Here is a 20441-nt window from a genome sequence, read left to right on the forward strand (position 1 = left end):
CAACCCCAGCCAACACTGTCCTGCACAGAGCGACATAACTCAATTATACAACTGTGATTGCTGTGTTTATCTATATAACAACAGGACTAGTTATTATATGATTGCTGTTTTTATGATTTGAAAGGGACTAGATAAGGTGGACCATGAGAAGCTATTTCACCTTGACCAGAACAGCAGAACCTGAGGTCACGGCCTGCGCTTGAAGGGGATTAATTCAAAACTAATTTGCAGAAACAATATTTTTGTGAGCGAGTGGTAAATCTATGGAACAAGCTCCCAAGGGATATGGCGGCGGCAGATAGTATTTATTCATTCAAATGCAAATTAGATAGATTTCTTTCAGAAAATAAAAAGTTGGGATAAAGTGTATGAGTAATTTGAGGCATGACGTGGTAAGTCTAGCATGCTTGGGAGGAACAGGTGACTTTGGATTTATCCTCGCCTCGTGTCTGGGTCGGTTGCAGATCAATTGATAGAGATTCATCGCTATGATTAGTCAACAACTCCATTATAGTTGTATCATGCGACTACCAGGGTGGTAGAAGGCGAAATAGATGAACCGTGGTCTTTTTTTCATCTAGCAATTCCTATGTTTCTGGTAATCCACTGGCCTGGACTAATAATCCAGAGAATTGAGTTCAAACCAGCCCCCCGCAGCATGACAGTTTGAGAATTTGAATTCAGTTTAAAATAAAATCTGGAAATAAACAGCTGGTATCAGTAAAAAATAAAGTGGCCATGAAGCGATTGGATCATTGTAAAAACCCAGCTGTTCACTGGTGTCCTTTCGGGAAGGAAGCCCGTCGTCATTACCTGGTCTGGCCTGTATGTGACTCCAGTCCCACACCATCGTGGTTGACTCTTAACTGCCCTATGAAAGTGGCTTAACAGGCCATTCAGTTGTATCGAAGCAAATGGCAGTAAATGTTGGCCTTGCCAGCGACGTCCATATCCTGAGAATGAGTTTAAAAAAACGTTACTACAGTCTAAACTGTAAATTTTGAAGTGATAATGTGTTATATCAATGAGAATATTTTTTAAGCAGCACTGAAATTCTTTCTGTTTAAGGATCCATTTGATGGCAGGACGTATTCCAGTGGGCCTAGACAGAACATCTGTTACCAAGGCGATGGAGGCCACATTTATTGGAAATCTGAAGTATGCGGCAGACATCCTCTCAAAGGTAGTAATCTAACCGAACAGTAGAAAGTCAAAGACTAATGATTCATGCGGAGCGTGGTGATATCTGTAGTGCAGAATGACTATAAGTGGACCCTCCTCCTCGCTCCGATTCACTAGAAATCTGTTTTGAAAAGGTGCCTTTAATTCAGAGCACATCTCAGCCTCTGCAGTTAGTGGGATTAAGTGCAAATTTAAGACCCAGTCACTGTAGGATTGTGCCTATGTAGCTTATGGTAAAAGCATTTGGCCTGGGGTTGTTGCTGTAGCTGGTGGGGTTCGACACTGGTAACAGCCCTGCCATTATGGGTGTAATTAGCTGGTGTCCCTAACTTAGAATTTTGATCCTTGAATCTGCTCTTGTTTTCTCTTTTGTTCTTTCCCACACTGTTATATCTGAAGCAAAGGGGCTTTCCTCTACCATAGCGGCCCCTTACATTGTGGGGTGTGCTGCACTAGCCCCTTGGTGGAATGGGGGACTGGCTGGGTACTGTATTCTCCCACCCTCCCCCGCCCCCCCAAAAATTATGGCATTCTCAATTTTATTCTTTCCTGAACCTTAGCACCTGAACTTAATACTAAGTTTTTTTTTCTTTTATTCAGGAGGGTATGCTGGGGCTGCTTGAACCTATTAACACTCGAATCACAGATCCCCGTTACTTCCTGAATACTCCACACCAAGGTAAGAGTGAATCTTGATCTGTAGAAAGCTACACTGGGGGGAGGGGGTCTGTAAAATACCCCAGGCAGGCAGCTAGGTTATTTTTTTTTTAAGTGTAAAAGGATTGGGTTTAAATTTACTCAGGTGACGAGTAGTTTGGATGGAGACACAAATATATCATGGCTTTTTTTCCCCTTTAGTTCATATATTTGAAGGCTACTTATCAGTGGAAAATAAATGAATTGGGAAATCTATAAACTATCTATTAATATACTAAAAATCTTATGTTTGTGTGCCCATCTTGTCCACAATTCCTATGTCCATATTTATGATGGAAACTGTGATTACACCATCCCGCCAGTGGTGGCACTGTAGATCCTCGTTTTTTGTCTCCCAGCTCCTTGGCCTGTACTGCGGAAAAACTCGTCTCCGCCTGTCTGCATCAACTGTAACATTTCCGTAGGCAATTGCTGGGCCGTTGGTGGGCAAACAGCCCAACTTTGCGGTAGCAATTGCTTTTTCGTGAGCCGTGCGGATGGCCTGTCAACGAGTACGTTGACAGAATGCAGGTTTGGGATTTGGCGGAATTCCCGAACTTGCGGTGGATTTCCACGGAGGTATGACGCTGTATTCTGAGAGTATGCTGCCATACCCACCATAAAATCTGGGCCAATAAGTTCTTTGATGCGGCTGGTCGTGCGGCAAAGAATGTCTGCACAGCGTGCTTTGACAAACACGCAAAATGAGGAGGTCAGATGCACACACAGATATATGCAGTAATGAATAACACCATCAGACATGGGATTGGGGGTAAGGTACTGACTTGGATAGAGAACTGGTTGGCAAACAGGAAGCAAAGAGTTGGAATAAACGGGTCTTTTTCCGAGTGGCAGGCAGTGACTAGTGGGGTACCGCAGGGATCGGTGCTAAGACCCCAGCTATTCACAATATATATTAATGATCTAGACGAAGGAACTAGATGTAATATCTCCAAGTTTGCAGACGACACAAAGCTGGGTGGGCGTGTGTGCTGTGAGGAGGATGCAGAGAAACTCCAGTATGATTTGGACAGGTTGGGTGATTGGGCAGATGCATGGCAGATGCAATATAATGTGGATAAATGCGAGGTTTATCCACTTTTATATTTGATGCATCATTATGGTGCTGTAAGGACTGTTTACAAAGGGCTCATTTAAATCTGCCCAAAGTTAGAAGAATTCCATCTGTCAGGTCTTGAGTATGAAAGATGGTCTCTATAGGATCTATTTATCTATAGTGTAGATATATCTGGAAAAATCTACTGTAATCAACTAGCATGGTTGTAATATCTGAGACATGAAGCATTTAGATGTGTTTTTTTAATAACTTCATGTATCAGTGTGCCATGACTGTAACATGTTCACTGCGTTCAACAGGAGTAAATGTCATCATGCGTAGTACACAAACAGTACACAGCAGATAGAGGGACTTGAGGTAAAAATACCAGTCAAATGATGAATATAAACTAACATTATACAATTGTAACTTTCAGCAGAATTTCTTTTTTTTTTTAATTGCTCTCTAGGTATTTTACTCTAGTTTTTAATGCTGTTTACTCTTAATTCAAAGGCACCAAAATCAAATGGTCTGATGATTCAAATCATTTTATAACCAAAATGACATTTTAAATTCTCAGGAGTAAACCGTATTTTATAACTGAGTTTGAGATAATGCCCTTTGGGAAATGATGTTTACCTGGGGTTTATACCACATGGACTGAGCTCAGTGCTTTATTTGTTGTGGATTATTTTTGAAAGCTGCACTCTTAACTCCTGAAGTCTTGCTATACTCCATATGGCAGCGATCGAGCGCACACAGTGACAGCTGCTGTTTAAAGCAGCATGCCTCGCACAGGATTTTCTATCAGTTACAATTACTTATTTGGAGAGGCTGCAGAGGGGGATTTACTAGAATGGTACCAGGGACGAGGGACCTTCAGTTCTGTGGGGAGACTGGAGAAGCTGGGATTGTTCTCCCGAGAGCAGAGAAGGTTAAAGGGAGATTTTAATAAAGGTGTTCAAAATTATGAGGGGTTTTGATAAGAGTAGATAGTTTCTACTAGCAGGAGGGCCGATAACCAGAGGACACAGATTTAAGATAATTGGCAAAAGAACCGGGGTGGGAGGGGAGAGGACGAGAATTTTTTACACAACGAGTTGCTATGACGTGGAATGCACTGCCTGAAAGGGTGGTGGAAGCAGATTCGCAAAGAGCTGGTACAGGCACGATAGGCTGAATGGCCTCCTTCTGTGCTGTATGATACTACGATTATTTATTGTGCTAAAAATAAAAGCCTCTCTTGGAGATTGTATTGTTTGCTACGTGTTCTCTGCTGTTTTCAATCACTCGTGATGTACATACCAGCCCGCCTGTCTCCATCCTAAGTTCACAATTACCACTATTGTACAGCAGAATGCAGGGGTCCTCTGCTGTGCGAACTCCCGATGGAATAAAACCACTATCTTATTCCTAGCCTTTAAAGATCGCACACTCGTATAATTAATCATAACATGTGGTTTAAAATTGTGATGGAGCTCAGTGGTTTAATCTGCTGGTGAGCAGCAGATCCCCTCGTGTATCCTCTGTATGTCGTTTAATAAGGACGTGCTGTTTATTGCAGCTGTGAAGATTCTGCAGCAGGTGGATAGGCCAAACCTGAAACTCCAGCTGGTGAGTGATATTGTAAATAGAAAATAAGTCCCCAACTTCCTGAGCCACCGATGATTTGGGGATACATAAGAGTTTGGATAATGACAGGGAGGGGGAGGAGGAGGTGGAGGAACAGCAAGCCTGGTGAGTCAGTAATCAAAACTCTTTTGATGAGGCGCAGCAGCCAGGGTATTCATGTACGCTCAGAATATTAATATTGCTCCCGTGACCCATTGCTGGTTTGTAATGTGGGCAGAAATATTTCTCAGCAATCCACCGCAGGTAAATTTCAACTGAACTTTGGGAGTTATCGTGTCAGAAATCTAACCCTTCAGTGAGGGCGTCGCTCCACATCAACTAAACCCATCATCCTGGCTGGAGGTGTCCACCACAGCAATAAGCACCTTTAGCCGCAGCCATCACGCTAGCTCACAGTTAATTTCTTTATTAATATTAACGCTGCTTTAGGTATTATAAATAATTAATAAAAGTGGGTGGAAGTGATCACGGTGAACCTAATCAGCAGTAGACAAGTGCTCCTGGTTTGCGATCATCAGCTGCGATTTCCTCCTAATCGCTCCAGTTATTCTATAAAAAACATGCTTAAAGATTTACTTTGAAAACTTTAGGTCACGAATTACTGTTGCTGATGTGAATGAGTTAATGCCCTGTTAAAATAGTGAACAGAGGAATGTCGTGCCAACGTGTTGAGCCTGCAGGTGCTATTATCACCAGCGTTAATTTCTACAGTTACAGGGCAATGTTTGCAAGACCTCATGCACAGCGAGCAGCGTATCCGAAAACCGTAGATGCACTGCCTGCAATGTTCCATGCACGGACAAAAAGAAAGCATTGCGGGCAGTGCGGCGGCGACTTTCTAACACGCTGCCTGTTCTGTGCGAAGTATCGCCGGTGTCACAGCGCCATGGAAAATTTCTCTCCCGATAATTACTATTGGTGCACAGACCTCTTTCAGTGGGATTTGAGTTCTTTGAGTGATAACACTGCCTCACTGTTGCAGTAAGGTCAGGATGGTTACTAATAAATCCAATAAGGAATTCAGGAGAAACTTCTTTACTCAGAGTGGTGAGAATGTGGAACTCGCTACCACAGGGAGTGGTTGAGGCAATTAGCATAGATGCATTTAAGGGGAAGCTAGATAAGTACATGAGGGAGAAAGGAGTATGTTGATAGGGTGAGATGAAGAAAGGTAAGAGAAGGCTTTGGAGCGTAAACACCGGCATAGAGCTGTTGGGCCGAATGGCCTGTTTCTGTGCTGTACAATTCTATGTAGTTACCCTCGAGACTGAGTGTGGGATGCAAGCAATCCTCAGTCTCGTTTTGTATTTTTGTTGTGTGATGAGACATTGCCCAGAAATTTGGGTCGGAGGCTTCTCACGGGTGCAAGCCCCCGACCTGCACTTACCTAGCGCGCCGGCCGTTGAGCTGTGGGCCCGCGTGGGATTCCGATCCTGGACCTCCTCCTACTGCCGGCGCGCAGTGCTTGCGTATCCCAGGGGCGCAGTTAGTTCGAAGCATCCCCATGGATCACGTGGGCCATGAAGAGCCAATGGTAGCAGGGAATGCTTCATTCATAAGTTTGACAGGAAGAGCTGTCAAACCTATAAATACTATAAGCCCCAAAATATAACTACAACTTCAAATAAATTTTTTTTAATCACATTTTTAAAATAACTATAAATTACATGAAATAACTATTTTAAACAATAATTAAAATTTTTGAAAAAATTAATTACATTTTCTATCGGGGCTAAAAATAAACTTACCTTTCTTTAAAGTATTTAAAAATAATAAACCTGTGGAAAAAATGTTTTAATTTTAATTATTTCACCACTTACCTTGTTAAAAGCAGGCCTTGCGCCAGCTTTTTAAACGTGTAACTGCTGGAGACTTACCCTCCCGGAGAACCCTGCAAAAAAAACGTAAGTTCGATGCGCACGCGCTGCCTCTCCGGTGCACGTGTTCCACCTGTCAGCCCCTTCTTTCAAGGAAACGGAAGTGCCGGTTTCCCGCGCATGCGCAGTGCATGCACGAAACCGGCACTTTCGTTGGGCCTACGCGTGAGTACCCAGTGTGTACTCACCCGTGGGGACCCGAATTTCTGGGCCATTGTATTTGTAAAACTGGATTATTCTGTGCATATTTAATGCCGCATATTGAGGCAACATACAGAAGGTTTCTGTGCAGACTGTGTCTTGCTGTTTCTGCAGTAACTGAAGTGTGTTTGGATGCAGGACTTGTTTCACTGGCAGATAATGGATGGGAATCTCACTCAGAACATCACCAACTACTTCCCGCTGATAGGCAAGTACTATTCAGTGTACATGTATATGTTTTATAGGGAGTGTACCCACTGGAGTGTAGTGGGAAGGAGCTGTTTGCAAAGTCATTGGGCTGGATTTTGTCAATGGGGACGTGATGGAGGTGGGACTCCCACTTTTTGGGTTGTAGTCCCGCCTCCATCGATTTGTGGCCAACCCATGCGATTTTCCCTTGATTGACCTTGTTGAGCCCGCCCAGCGGGCTCAGCAGGCCAATTAAGGGACACCCGGTTATAGGTGACGTCCGGGATTGACATTTCATCTGTCAAGAGCTTTTGACAGATGAAATATCAGCGTTTGACAGCTCTGTGAAGCTTTCAAACACTGACAATCTGTCTTCTAACTTGAGTCCTTCTCCACAGACTCAGTTAGAAATCTCTCTAGAACAGAAAGCAGAATGCTGCAACTTTTGACAGCTCGCGGCCATTCTGTTTTCTGTGCTGGTGAGATGAGGGACTCCCGAGACCTGAAGGAAGGAAGCCTGCATTAGTAAGTAAAGGTAAGTAAAACTTATTTAAACACTTTACACACACCAAACACACTTACCTCTGCACTCATGCACCCATCACTCACCTGAACACCGGACATCTCGAACCCTCCAAGTCCTTCAGCCCGACGGTCCGCCTTGCTAACTTGGCGTGGTTTGGAGCCATCGGGCAGCCCACACTTCAGGGCTAAAAATAGGGATTAGGCCAAAAACTGCCTGTTAACTACCTGTTAACAGGCAGTTAATTGGCACTAACCCCCTTCCCGCCTCGGGGAGGCGGCTCCCAGCACAGGTCGGGTACCCGCCTCCTGGAAAACGGGCATGGAGGTGGGTTGGGGGCGGGAAGGGTTCATGCCCCCCGATTCTGCAATTTTCCCCCCACTCCCACCTCCAAACCCATGTCCACGGGGCTTGGAAATTCGAGCCCATTGTATATAGTGACAGCTATATGCCTCGTAAATTTGGAGAGTCAACATATATGTTGTGGAGCTTTTTTTATTCGTTTATGGGATGTGGACGTCGCTGGCAAGGCCAGCATTTATTGCCCATCCCTAATTGCCCTTGAGAAGGTGGTGGTGAGCCGCCTTCTTGAACCGCTGCAGTCTGTGTGGTGAAGGTACTCCCACAGTGCTGTTAGGGAGGGAGTTCCAGGATTTTGACCCAGCGACGACAAAGGTATGGCGATATACTTCTAAGTCAGGATGGTGTGTAACTTGGAGGGGAACTTGGAGGTGGTGGTGTTCCCATGCGCCTGCTGCCCTTGTCCTTCTAGGTGGAAGAGGTTGCAGGTTTGGGAAGTGCTGCCGATAAAGCCTTGGCGAGCTTGGGTAACAAAGTCCCTGTGTACTGTATTAGATTTGTATTGCTTGGAAAGTGGGTGCTGCTTATCTTCTATGTTGTAGTGCTGTAGAAATGGCATTCAGAGAGCCTAAATCTTTTGCCCATTCATGTTCAACGATGCAAAATCTAGCTGAATGAAAAAGAAAATAAAAATTGCATTTATATAGTGCATTTATATAGTGCACAATCACATTTCAGAAGCAGCTCAAAGCACTTCACGTATAGTGTGAAACGCAATCATTATTATGTAGACAAATGCAGCAGATATTTTGCACACAAATTCTACCCGTAGCAATGAGATAAATTTTGTTTGTGGTGTTTGAGGGAGGACTGTTGGGCAGAACATCGGGAAATCTCCCTGCTCCTCTTCAAAATTCTTTAAATTCCACCTGAATCCTTCTTCTTTGGCAGTCCCTCAGAACCGAGGATGACTTGCTTCCACATTAAAAATGAGTTTGCAGGTGACTGATGAGTCCAATGCGGGACCGACAGTCTCTGTCACAGGTGGGGCAGACGGTGGTTGAAGGGGCAGGTGGGTGGGGTGCTTGGGTTGACGTGTGCTCCTTGCGCTTGGCTTCCGCTTGCTCCCGGCGAAGAGACTCGAGGTGTTCGGCGCCTTCCCGGATGCTTCTCCTCCACTTTGTGCGGTCTTGGGCCAGGGATTCCCAGGTGTCGATGGGGATGTTACACTTTTTCAAGGAGGCTTTGAGGGTGTCCTTGAAGCGTTTCCTCTGCCCACCTGGAACTCTCTTGCCGTGCCGGAGCTCCAAATAGAGCGCTTGTTTTGGGAGTCTCGTATCGGGCATGCGGACAATGTGACACGTCCATCGGAACTGATTGAGCTTGGTCAAACCTTCGATGCTGGGGATGTTGGCCTGAGCGAGAACACTGATGTTGGTGCGCCTATCCTGCCAATGGATTTGCAGGATTTTGCGGAGGCAGCGTTGGTGGTACCTCTCCAGTGCTTTGAGGTGCCTGCTGTACATGGTCCATGTCTCTGAGGCATACAGCAGGCACTGCTGCTCTGTAGACCATGAGCTTAGTGCCGGGTTTGAGGTGCTGGTCTTCAAACACTATCTTCCTCAGGTGGTCTTGGTTTAACATCTCATCCACAGGACGGCATCTCTGACAGTGTAGCGCTCCCTCGGTAACGGCACTGGAACGTCAGTCTACATTATGTGCTGGAGTCCAGGAATGACTAGGAGGTGAAAGTGCTATCAACTGAGAATGGGCAGGAGTGAAAGTGCCCAATCTTCACTCTGTCATCTGTGTATTCTAGCCTTCAGGAGCCAGGGATTAATGTTCACTGCCATTTACAAACATTGCTGGCTCTGAGAAAGAATGTTAAATAATAGGAAGCTAATTGGAGTGGCTCAGCTACGCAATTTCTGAAATTAGAATTAAAATTAAACTTTAAGGATTACATTTTCCTTGAGGTTAAAAACAGACCAAGAATTTCTAAAGCTGCAAGCTTCATTATTCACTAGACTTATGTCTCATAATCAAGGTACAGAATGTAAGTGGAGTCCTCAGGCATATACAGCAGGGTTGTGCATGGAATCTAGAAGTAGAATTGCTCTGTGTTCATTTGTCCAGTACAGAATGACCTGTCCCTGCTTGAAGTTCAGCTGATTGTTGTATTAGGTAGTTTAATTCCCCAAGGAATCAATCACACCAGGGAGTGGAATTCTGTAGCTCTGTAGTGCTGATCGACAGAAAGGGCATTGCATTGTTAAAATGTTTGAGACTGGTACATCATTAAAGTCCATTAATTTACAAAGGACACTTAAGTTTTGCCTAGGCTGATGAGTTATTATTACATTAAATGAACCAGCCTCCATCAAAATACTGCTAAAGCTGTCATTCCCAGAAACATAATTAAGAACTGTGTTTTCTCATTAAAAAAAAATTCAGTTCACCAAGCGCGATGACGTAGGTGGCTATCAGTGAATTCCATGCAGAGATCTCCTGTCAAAGATAATTGTGCTTTTAATCCCGAGTCTTACTTTACACGCTGTTTGATTAAGATCCCTGAAGAATATACTGCTGCTCTGATGTGTTGTGTCTTCTACCATCAGGTCATGTCCAAATCGCACAAGTTCCTAACCGGAATGAACCAGATAGTCCTGGAGAGATCAGCTACAGCTACATATTCAACCTGCTGGAAAAATTGGGATATCAAGGTTATATAGGCTGCGAATATACTCCAAAAGGTGAGTTACCTAGAAAATTGTATTGTCTTCACACTTGTCATTTTTGGACACTACGGGCACAGTACTGAGATTTAAAAGTGTATGTTGGCAATCATAGAATCATAGAATCATACAGCACAGGAGGAGGCCATTTGGCTCATCGTGCCTGTGCCTGTGCCAGCTCTTTGAAAGAGCTATCCAATTAATCCCACTCCCCCTGCTCTTTCCCCATAGCCCAGCACTTTTTTCCTTTTCAAGTATTTATCCAATTCCCTATTGAAATTTATTATTGAATCTGTTTCCACCACTCTTTCAGACAGTGCATTCCAAATCATAACAACTCGCTGCATAAAAAATGTTTCCTCATGTCGCCTCTGGTTCTTTTGCCAATCACCTTAAATCTGTGTCCTCTGGTTACTGACCCTTCTACCGCTGGAAGCAGCTTCTCCGTATTTACTCTATCAAAACCCTTCAAGATTTTGAACACCTCTATCAAATTTCCACTTAATTTTCTCTGCTCTAAGGAGAACAACCCCAGCTTCTCTAGTCTCTCCGGGTAACTGAAGTCTTTCATCCCTGGTACTATTCCAGTAAATCTCCTCTGCACCCTCTCCAAGGTCTTGTCATCCTTCCTAAAGTGTGGTGCCCAGAATTGGCCACAATACTCCAGCTGGGGCCTAAGCAGTGTTTTATGAAGGTTTAGCATCACTTCCTTGCTTTTGTACTCTATGCTTCTATATATAAAGCCAAGGATCCCATATGTTTTTTAAGTGCCTTCTCAACTTTTCCTGCCACCTTCAAAGACTTGTTTACATACACCCCTTGGCCTCTCTGTTCCTGCACCCCCTTTAAAATTGTACCATTTAGTTTATATTGCCTCGCCTCATTCATCGTTCCAAAATGAATCACTTCACACTTCTCTGCGTTAAATTTCATCTGCCATGTGCCTGCCCACTTTACCAGTCTTTGTCCTCCTGATGTCTGTTACTATCCTCCTCGCTGTTTACTACATTTCTGAGTTTCGTGTCATCTGCAAACTTTGAAATTATGCCCGGTGTATCCAAGTCCAGGTAATTAATAAAAATGAAAAGGAGCAGTGGGCCCAACACCAACCCCTGAAGGAAGCCACGGCACACTTCCCTCTAGTCTGAAAAACAACCATTCACCACTACTCTCTGCTTTCTGTCCCTTAGTCAATTTCATATCCATGCAACCACTGCCCATTTAATCTCAGTGGCTTTCAATTTTGCTAACAAGTCTATTATGTTGTACTTTATCAAACGCCTTTTGAAAGTCCATATACACATCAACCACACTACCCTCATCAACCCTCTCCGATAGTTCATCAAAAAACTCAATCAAGTTAGTCAAACACGATTTGCCTTTAACAAATCTGTGCTGGCTTTCATTTATTAACCCATATTTTTCCAAGTGCAAAATAATTTTGCCACGGATTCATGTCTCTAGGCGGGTATATGGAGTTAGGTCGCAGATCAGCCATGATCTCATTGAATGGTGGAACAGGCTCGAGGGGCTGAATGGCCTCCTCCTATTCCTATGTTCCTATCCCATCTGGACCGGATGACTTTTCTACTTTGGGCGCTACCAACTTTTTTAGTACTTCCTCTTTATCTATTGTTATCCTATCCAATTTCTCTACTGCTTCCTCCTTTACTGTGACATTGTCAGCATCCCCTTCTCTAGTGAAGACAGATGCAAGGTATTCATTCAGTACCTCAGCCATGCCCGCTACCTCAATAAGAAGATTTCCTTTTTGGTCCCTAATCGGCCCCACCCTTCCTTTGACTACCCTTTTACTATTTATATGTTTGAGTTATAATGTTTGAGTCACATATCACAAGAAGTAATGACTCAACAAATAGAGCTACAGGAAACTTTCGATTAACCGGCCCCTAAATAACCGGAAATGTCGGTTAACTGGCAAAATTCAGGAGTAGGTTCAGGTAACTTTTATTACTTTTTTTACTCCATTTGTTGCTGTGCAAGGGTGTAGCTGCAGCTGTTGCTAAGCTACAGAGACGCTTGCTACTTGTGCCGATTGTTCTGAAGCTGGGTTTGTTGCTTTATACGGAGCTCTCAGCTCCGTATCTTTTACTATAGAGTTCAGTTATCCGGAATTTTTGATGAACCGGCACCACGTCGGTCCCGTCCGTGCCGGATACCAGAAAGTTTCCTGTAGTTCGATTCACATCCAATTATAAAAGAAGAAATGTCCTCTGTCCATTAAGTTTTTGAGTTTTACTAACGTCACTAGGTTTTTGAAACTGGAGCATGAACAGAAAAAGGAAAATAAAATCTAAGCAACTGTGTTGCTTTGTATATTCAAACCCAGTGTATACAATGGAGAAAAGGGCCAGCACATTGCTTGCAGGAAAATCTCAAATTTTACCTGATGGCTGCTACTTAACTGGACAAGTAATAAACAATCTTTGACAATAAATCAACGTTTTGCAGCTAGTTGATGAATTTGCAAGAAGTTAGGCAATGTATTGCGGTGTGTCCATAAACAGAAAGAAAACTCCAGTAAGCTGGTTCTGAAACTATTTAGTGGGAAGGTTTTTACAATTCCATTAAAAAAGCTCCTTTTCTGGCTTGCTGTTTGTCCATGATAAGATCAATGCCATTCTTTCAACGCATCAGATTAATGCACTAGAACAAACAGGGAGTGCCAGAGGTAAGAGAGTTCTGTTTCACAGCAGCAGGCAAGGAAACCATTATTTATTAAAATGTGGATTTAATCTTTTATTTTTTTAAATTAAAACAGGCAACACAGTAGATGGCCTTGGCTGGTTGAGGGCCTACGGGATCAACCAGGACAGCAGTAAATCGACTGGTCTAGCTGCATGTTAGTAATGGAGATGAAGAGTAAACTGCAGAACCTTCTACTTGAGTAGCAAGTAACAGTTTAATTTCTATGAAATCAAATTCTAAATCAGTCTGAATGTATGGCTGTCAACAGGATGGTCGTTTGAGCAACCATTTATAAAGCAATCTTCGAGCTTGAAAACAGGTTAGAATACAAGAAAGTGTGGAAATAAAAGTGCTGGTTCACCCATCAAACTGAGATCATGTACAATCCAGCTCACTCACTTAATGTCCTCAGTGAAAGTTCTGCATAAAGATTCCTTGATCCCTAAAGATAATCAAACAAAATTCTGGAATATTCATTCATCCTCATCTCCCCCATTCAATGATGGCCTGTTGTTCTCCAAACGCCATTCCACCCAACTCCCAACAGCACAGTGTAGTGTAAGTCTGTACCTCTGTTAACCATTGTTACACATTCCCAACCAGCTACTTACCAACTCCTTTTTTTTTAAAGGAATTGGTCTTCTCAGCCTCCGTTGCTGTTGCTGGTAGTCTGTTCCACATTGCCACTACTGAATGAACAAGACATTTCTTCTAATCCCTACTCTCACTTAAGGCGAGTCAATTTTTAAAACCCTGTGGGGGAGAAATTGGGTATGTAGCGCCACCTATTAGCGCCTAAAGAGGGCAGTCAGTGGCTGTAGCGCCACTGGCCGCGCCTCCCGCGATATTCAGTGGGGGCGCTAATGGCGTTAGCCTGTTGCGCTGCGCCGCCACCGATGACGTCATCGGTGTGCGCAGTGCCCCGTTAGCACCCCGATCGCGATATTTGGTAGCGAACGCTGCTGTAGCGCCGTTCGCTGCCCGCGCCCGGTTCACAGGGCCTTGCTGTGCCGGCAGTGGTGCAAGTTAAGGTGGAGGTGCGGGGCGGCCGCCTGCCAGCACCTCCGTCCCCGGCCTCCTGACCCCCCCCCCCCCTCCCCCCACCCCCCCGCGGCATTGCCGGCTGTTTCCCAAGAGCCCGGCACTTCTCCTCGGTGCCGGGCTCTTTTGCCGGCACTCGCGATCGGGGATCGCACTGTTGCAGGCCCCTCCCCCTTAACAATGGGAGGAAGGCCTGCAGTACCACAGCGTGCCGTGCCGCAGCATGTGGCGCTGCGGCACGTTGCGCTGCGATATTCAGTTTCAGCGCCCTAAGAGGGACGCGGAGCGCCTCGAGCCTTGTCCCGTCTCCCTCTAGGGGCGCTGAAACTGAATTTCTGACGTTCGTTAATGCTCCGAACGCTGCGCAAAAATCAGCGCCCAGGCGAACTTGGCGCCACTTTGGCGCCTCAACCCAATTTCTAGGCCTGTATCTTCTAGTTTTATTCAAATAACCTGTTTCTATCTGCACCATTGACACCTCTCAACATTTTAAAAGCCGTGAGTCATGTCTTCCCCCCCCACCCCCACCTTTACTTTAATAGAAACGAGTTCAGTTCTGCAGCTCGCTCTTCAAAACTTAGATTCCCTAAATCCCAGAATCATTCCTGTCGCTGTTCTCTGAACCCTCTCCGATATATCAATGACTTTTTGAAAGGAGGGTACCAAAACCTGACTGTTTCAAAGCTAACCTCATCAACATAGCCACCTGTACAAGTTTAGAATAACTTGTGGCAAATGTCACCGAGCAGTATCCCAGTATTTGATTATAGCTTTGTTGATGACAACTTCATAGCAATTATAAACTTTCTGAATGTTCACATCCAGATTCATTTCCTTCCCCGTCTTTATTGCAGGATGAAAAGAAAACCGTTTCCCATGGCTAGCTTAGCAGCAGCTCAGTCCCTGGTGTCTCTGCAGTTAGTTTTTTCAAAAGAGTATCCCTTCATTATGCACACATTATGCTGTTTCATGTTCAATTATGCATTATCTGCATTAAAATCCATCTATAGTTCCTGGGCCCATATGCTTAATTGGTCTGGGTCTCTGAATGCTGTTTATCTAGCTTAGGTTTATTACCTCGCCACTTAGCTTGAAATCATCACCACATTTGACATAAGTACATTCCTCCAGTTTATTTATGAATCGTGTGAACAGTAGGGAGCCAGCACAGATCTGCTTGCCATGCTGTTGCTCACTGTCATCCAGGCAGAGATTTTTCCTTTTTATCACCACCTTCACCTTTCCATTGCCAAGTCACTTTCAATCCAGTTGGCTTATTGTCACTAGTTCCATGAGCCTAATTACAAAATAAACACCATTACAAGCAAGTCCAAGTTTTAGTCATTTGTCTGATAAGAGAATATTTCTGTTTAGTGAATGGAATTACTTTGTTTAAAAGCATTTGTTTTGTACAGTGTCTGCTGCTGTTACGTACCTGTTACAACCAGGCTGATTTCCCATCTGAGTTTAGAAGAACATAACAAAGCTAATGGACTGCTCCAACGCATCGAGGGATTGTTACATTATTAAAAAAGTAAACACCATATACACTTTAAAAAGCAAACAGTGGGAGGGCTTGATCACCTCTCCTAATATCTCATTCTTTGGCTTGGTGTCCATTTTCTTTGTTGCGAGTTGGGATATTTTATATAAATGCAAGTTGGTGTTCTTTTTGTTGATAGTAGTGTATGTCCTTTGTACCCAAGGATGGCGACGCCAACAATGAAGAGGCATTAAGTTCATGGTAGATGGGTGCATTGATGACTATGTATATTGTTGATATAGTGGGTCATCACGCTAATGCTTCAACTCTGCAAGCAGAGTTTAAATCAAGCCTTCACGAACGCTGTTTGCCAGTTGTGAAGATTAGAAGTGAAATATGTTTGGACATTTTCTAGCAATCATCAGTTTTAATACATAATTTACAACAAATATACATTCCTTTAAGGCACAAAAACCCCACAGGAAAAGTGGTCCAACCATGGCTAACAAGAGAAGTTAAAGATAGTATTAGATCAAAGGAAGAGGCTTATAATGCTGCCAAAAAGAGTAGTAAGCCTGAGGATTGGGAGGATTTTAGAATTCAGCAAAGGAGGACCAAGAAATTGATAAAGAAAGGGAAAATAGAATTTGAGAGTAAACTAGCGAGAGACGTAAAAACAGACTAAAAGCTTCTATATGTATGTAAAAAGGAAAAGATTAGTGAAAGTAAATGTGGGTCCCTTACAGGCTGAGACAGGAGAAATTATAATGGGGAATAAGGAAATGGCAGAGAAATTAAACAAATACTTTGGGGGTGATTTTACCAATGGGGATGTGTTGGAGGCAGGTCGATGTCCCACCTCCATCGATCTGTGGCTAATCCACGCTATTTTCCCTTGATTGATCTTGTTAAGCCTGCCCAGCAGGTTTAGCAGGCCAATTAAGGGAAAGCCGGTTGCAGAGAATGTCAATGTATGACGTTTCATTTTTGACAGATGAATTGTCATCGTTTGACAGCTCTGTGAAGCTGTCAAACAGTGACATTCTCTGTAGTTTGATGAGGTCTTGAATTCAAGACCTCATCAAACTTTTTTCTTTTACAGAAATGGGATGGTTGTTGCATCTGAGAATGCAACGGTCATCTGTCATCTGCAACACAGAGACTCTCCACATACAAACCGACTGAAGCCTGCAGGAAGAAACAAAGGTAAGTACACTTTTACTAACACTTTGTACTTACCTCTCCACTCTTGCACCCATCACTTACCTGCACCACCCCCCCCCCGACCCAGTACTCACCTTGCTGACCTGGTGGGTTTCGGAGCCTTTGGGAAGCCCGCACTTGTGAGGGCAAAAAGGGGATAATCCTATTTTCTGCCTGGCATTTAATAGGCTTTAATCCCTTCCCGCCTCCAAGGAGACGGGATCCAGTGCGGGATGGCTACCCGCCTCCTGGGAAGATGGCATGGAGGCAGGTTGGGCACCCACCCCCAAATTCTGCCATTTTCCCAGCAGTCCTGCCTGCCCAGGGTTGGCAAAATCACCCCGAGTGTCTGTCTTCATGGAAGAAGATGCAAAACCTTCCTGGAGATTGTGGACAACCAAGGGTCTAGTGAGAATGAGGAACTGAAAGATATTAGTATTAGTAAAAAAGTAGTACTGGAGAAATTAATGGGACTGAAAGCCGATAAATCCCCTGGACCTGATGGCCTACATCCTAGGGTTTTGAAAGAGTTAGAGAAAGTGGATGCATTGGTTGTCATTTTCCAAAATTACATAGATTCTAGAACGGTTCCCGCGGATTGGAAGGTAGCAAATGTAACCGCACTGTTTAAGAAAGGAGGGAGAGAGAAAACGGGGAACTACAGACCAGTTAGCCTGACATCAGTAGTAGGGAAAATGCTAGAATCTATTTTTAAGGACGTGGTAACAGGGCACTTAGGAAATAATAATAGGATTGGGCAGAGTCAACACGGATTTATGAAAGGGGTATCAGGTTTGACAAATCTGTTAGAGTTTTTTGAGGTTGTAACTAACAGAATAGTTAAGGGGGAACCAGTGGATGTGGTGTATTTGGATTTTTAGAAGGCATTCAATAAGGTACCACACAAGAGGTTATTAAACAAAATTAGGGCTCATGGGATTGGGGGTAATATACTCATATGGACTGAGGGTTGGTTAACGGACAGAAAACAGAGAGAAGTAATAAACGGGTCATTTTTGGGTTGGCAGGCTGTAACTAGTGGGGTACCGCAAGGATCAGTGCTTGGGCCTCAGCTATTCACAATCTACATCAATGATTTTGATGAGGGGACCAAATGTAATATATCCAAGTTTGCTGATGATACAAAGCTAGGTGGGAATGTAAGTTGTGAGGAGGATGCAAGGAGGCTTTAAGGGGATATAGACAGGCTAAGTGAGTGGGCAAGAACATGGCAAATGGAATATACTGTGGAAAAATGTGAAAATATCCACTTTGGTAGGAAAAATAGAAAAGCAGAGTATTTTTTAAATGGTGAGAAATTGGGAAATGTTGGTGTTAAGTGGGACCTAGGTGTCCTTGTACATGAATCACTGAAAGTTAACATACAAGTACAGCAAGCAATTAGGAAAGCAAATGGTGTGTTGGCCTTTATTATAAGATTTGAGTATAAGAGTAAAGATGTCTTACTGCAATTATATAGGGACCTGGCGAGACCACACCTGGAACATGTGTACAGTTTTGGTCTCCTTACCTAAGGAAGGATATACTTACCATAGAGGGAGTGCAACGAAGATTCACCAGACTCGTTCCTGAGATGGGGGGATTGTCCTATGAGGACAGATTGAGTAGACTAGGCCTATATTCTCTAGAGTTTAGAAGAATGAGAGGTGATTTCATTGAAACATACAAAATTCTTACAGGGCTTGACAGGGTCGATGCAGGGAGGATGTTTCCCCTGGCTGGGGAGTCTAGAACCAGGGATCACAGTCTCAGAATAAGTGGTCGGCCATTTAGGACTGAAATGAGGAGAAATTACTTCACTCAGAGGGTGGTAAACCTTTGGAATTCTCTACCCCAGAGGGCTGTGGAGGCTCAGTCATTGAGTATATTTAAGACAGAGATCGATAGATTTTTGGATTTTGAGGGAATCAAGGGACATGGGGATAGTGCAGGAAAGTGGAGATGAGGTAAATGATCAGCCATGGTCTTTATGAATGGTGGAGCAGGCTCGAGGGGCCAAATGGCCTACTCTTGCTCCTAGGTCTAATGTTCTTAAACAAGAAATGGAAATGCTACACTGGTATAGTAGGAGTTACTTCTCTTCAGTTAGGGTGAAGGCATGTCGTTCAGGCAGTTTACATGGAGCTTACTCTGCAAGTAGCTGTTGCTAAGGGAGTGCTGAATGGTGACCAGGCCTCAAAAACGGCAAAGTGTTCTAACAATGGTGTTCCATCCTTTGATGAACAGAAAACAAATAAATTTAACAAAACTAAACAGTATTTGCCTCATATTGGCAATCTGGGCTCTCTCCAGGCTCCCTACTCTCACAAATCCCTTGTAACCCCACCTCATTGTTCTTTGATGTAATGTTTTCCTGACTGACCTGTTTGGACACCATTTACACCTTTGATTGCTGTGATTATCTCTCTGCCGAGGTGTGATAGATGGCAGTTAGAAAGATTACCTGTAAACATCTGACATTATTCTCTGACTATATAAGCTGTGGTCCCGGCAGACTGGAAAACTGCTAATGTAACACCCTTATTTAAAAAGGGCAGTAGACAGAAGGCTACTTCTAGTGGTAGGTAAAATTTTGGAGTCCATTATTAAGGAGACAGTAACAGGACATTTGGATAATCATAATTTAATAGGACAAAGTCAGCATGGTTTTATGAAGGGGAAGTCATGTTTGACAAATTTGCTGGAGTTCTTTGAGGAAGTAACGTATAGGGTGGATAAAGGGCAACCAGTGGATGTAGTGTATTTAGACTTCCAAAAGGCATTTGACAAGGTGCCACACAAAAGATTAATGCTTAAGATAAAAAATCACGGGATTGGGGGTAATATTCTGGCATGGATAGAGGATTGGCTATCTAACAGAAGGCAGAGAGTTGGGATAAATGGTTCATTCTCAGAATGGCAATCAGTAACTAGTGGTGTTCCGCAGGGATCAGTGCTGGGTCCCCAACTCTTTACAATCTATATTAACGATTTGGAGGAGGGGACTGAGTGTAACATATCAAAGTTTGCAGATGATACTAAGATGGGAGGGAAAGTAGTGAGTGAGGAGGACATAAAAAACCTGCAAGGGGACATCGACAGGCTAAGTAAGTGGGCAGAGATTTGGCAGATGGAATACAATACTGGAAAGTGTGAGGTTATGCACTTTGGCAGGAAAAATCGTAGAGCAAGTTATTATCTTAATGGGAAGAAACTGGAAAGTACTGAAGTGCAAAGGGATCTGGGGGTCCTGGTGCACGAAGCTCAAAAGGTTAGTATGCAGGTGCAGCAAGTGATTAAGAAGGCCAATGGAATGTTGGCTTTCATTGCTAGGGGGATAGAATATAAAAATAGGGAGGTATTGCTTCAGTTGTACAAGGTATTGGTGAGACCGCACCTGGAATACTGCGTACAGTTTTGGTGTCCATACTTAAGAAAGGACATACTTGCTCTCAAGTCAGTACAAAGAAGGTTCACTCGGTTAATCCTGGGGATGAGGGGATGGACATATGAGGAGAGGTTGAGTAGATTGGGACTCTACTCATTGGAGTTCAGAAGAATGAGAGGCGATCTTATTGAAACATATAAGATTGTGAAGGGGTTGGATCGGGTG

The 20441-nt window shown here is 43.8% G+C and overlaps 1 protein-coding gene across 3 annotated transcripts in view; it reads left to right on the plus strand.

Annotated features, from left to right (window-relative positions):
• hyi (hydroxypyruvate isomerase) overlaps positions 1-19286 on the plus strand; it is a 37385-nt gene extending 18099 nt beyond the window's left edge. For 2 of the 3 annotated variants that reach the window (XM_085983227.1, XM_085983228.1), the window contains exons 4-9: positions 1069-1183; positions 1783-1861; positions 4500-4549; positions 6784-6853; positions 10276-10410; positions 13175-16339. In XM_085983227.1, the coding sequence (XP_085839353.1) occupies positions 1069-1183; positions 1783-1861; positions 4500-4549; positions 6784-6853; positions 10276-10410; positions 13175-13260 (535 nt within the window). In that variant the 3' untranslated portion in view covers positions 13261-16339. Of the gene's footprint in view, positions 1-1068; positions 1184-1782; positions 1862-4499; positions 4550-6783; positions 6854-10275; positions 10411-13174 lie in introns of all 3 variants that reach the window. The other variant, XM_085983229.1, reaches the window with a different exon arrangement.
• The last annotated feature ends 1155 nt before the right edge of the window (positions 19287-20441 follow it).

The sequence above is a fragment of the Somniosus microcephalus genome, chromosome 3 (assembly GCF_052327205.1).
Source record: "Somniosus microcephalus isolate GS21.2 chromosome 3, FLI_Smic_1.0, whole genome shotgun sequence".
Classification (NCBI taxonomy): Eukaryota; Metazoa; Chordata; class Chondrichthyes; order Squaliformes; family Somniosidae; genus Somniosus; species Somniosus microcephalus.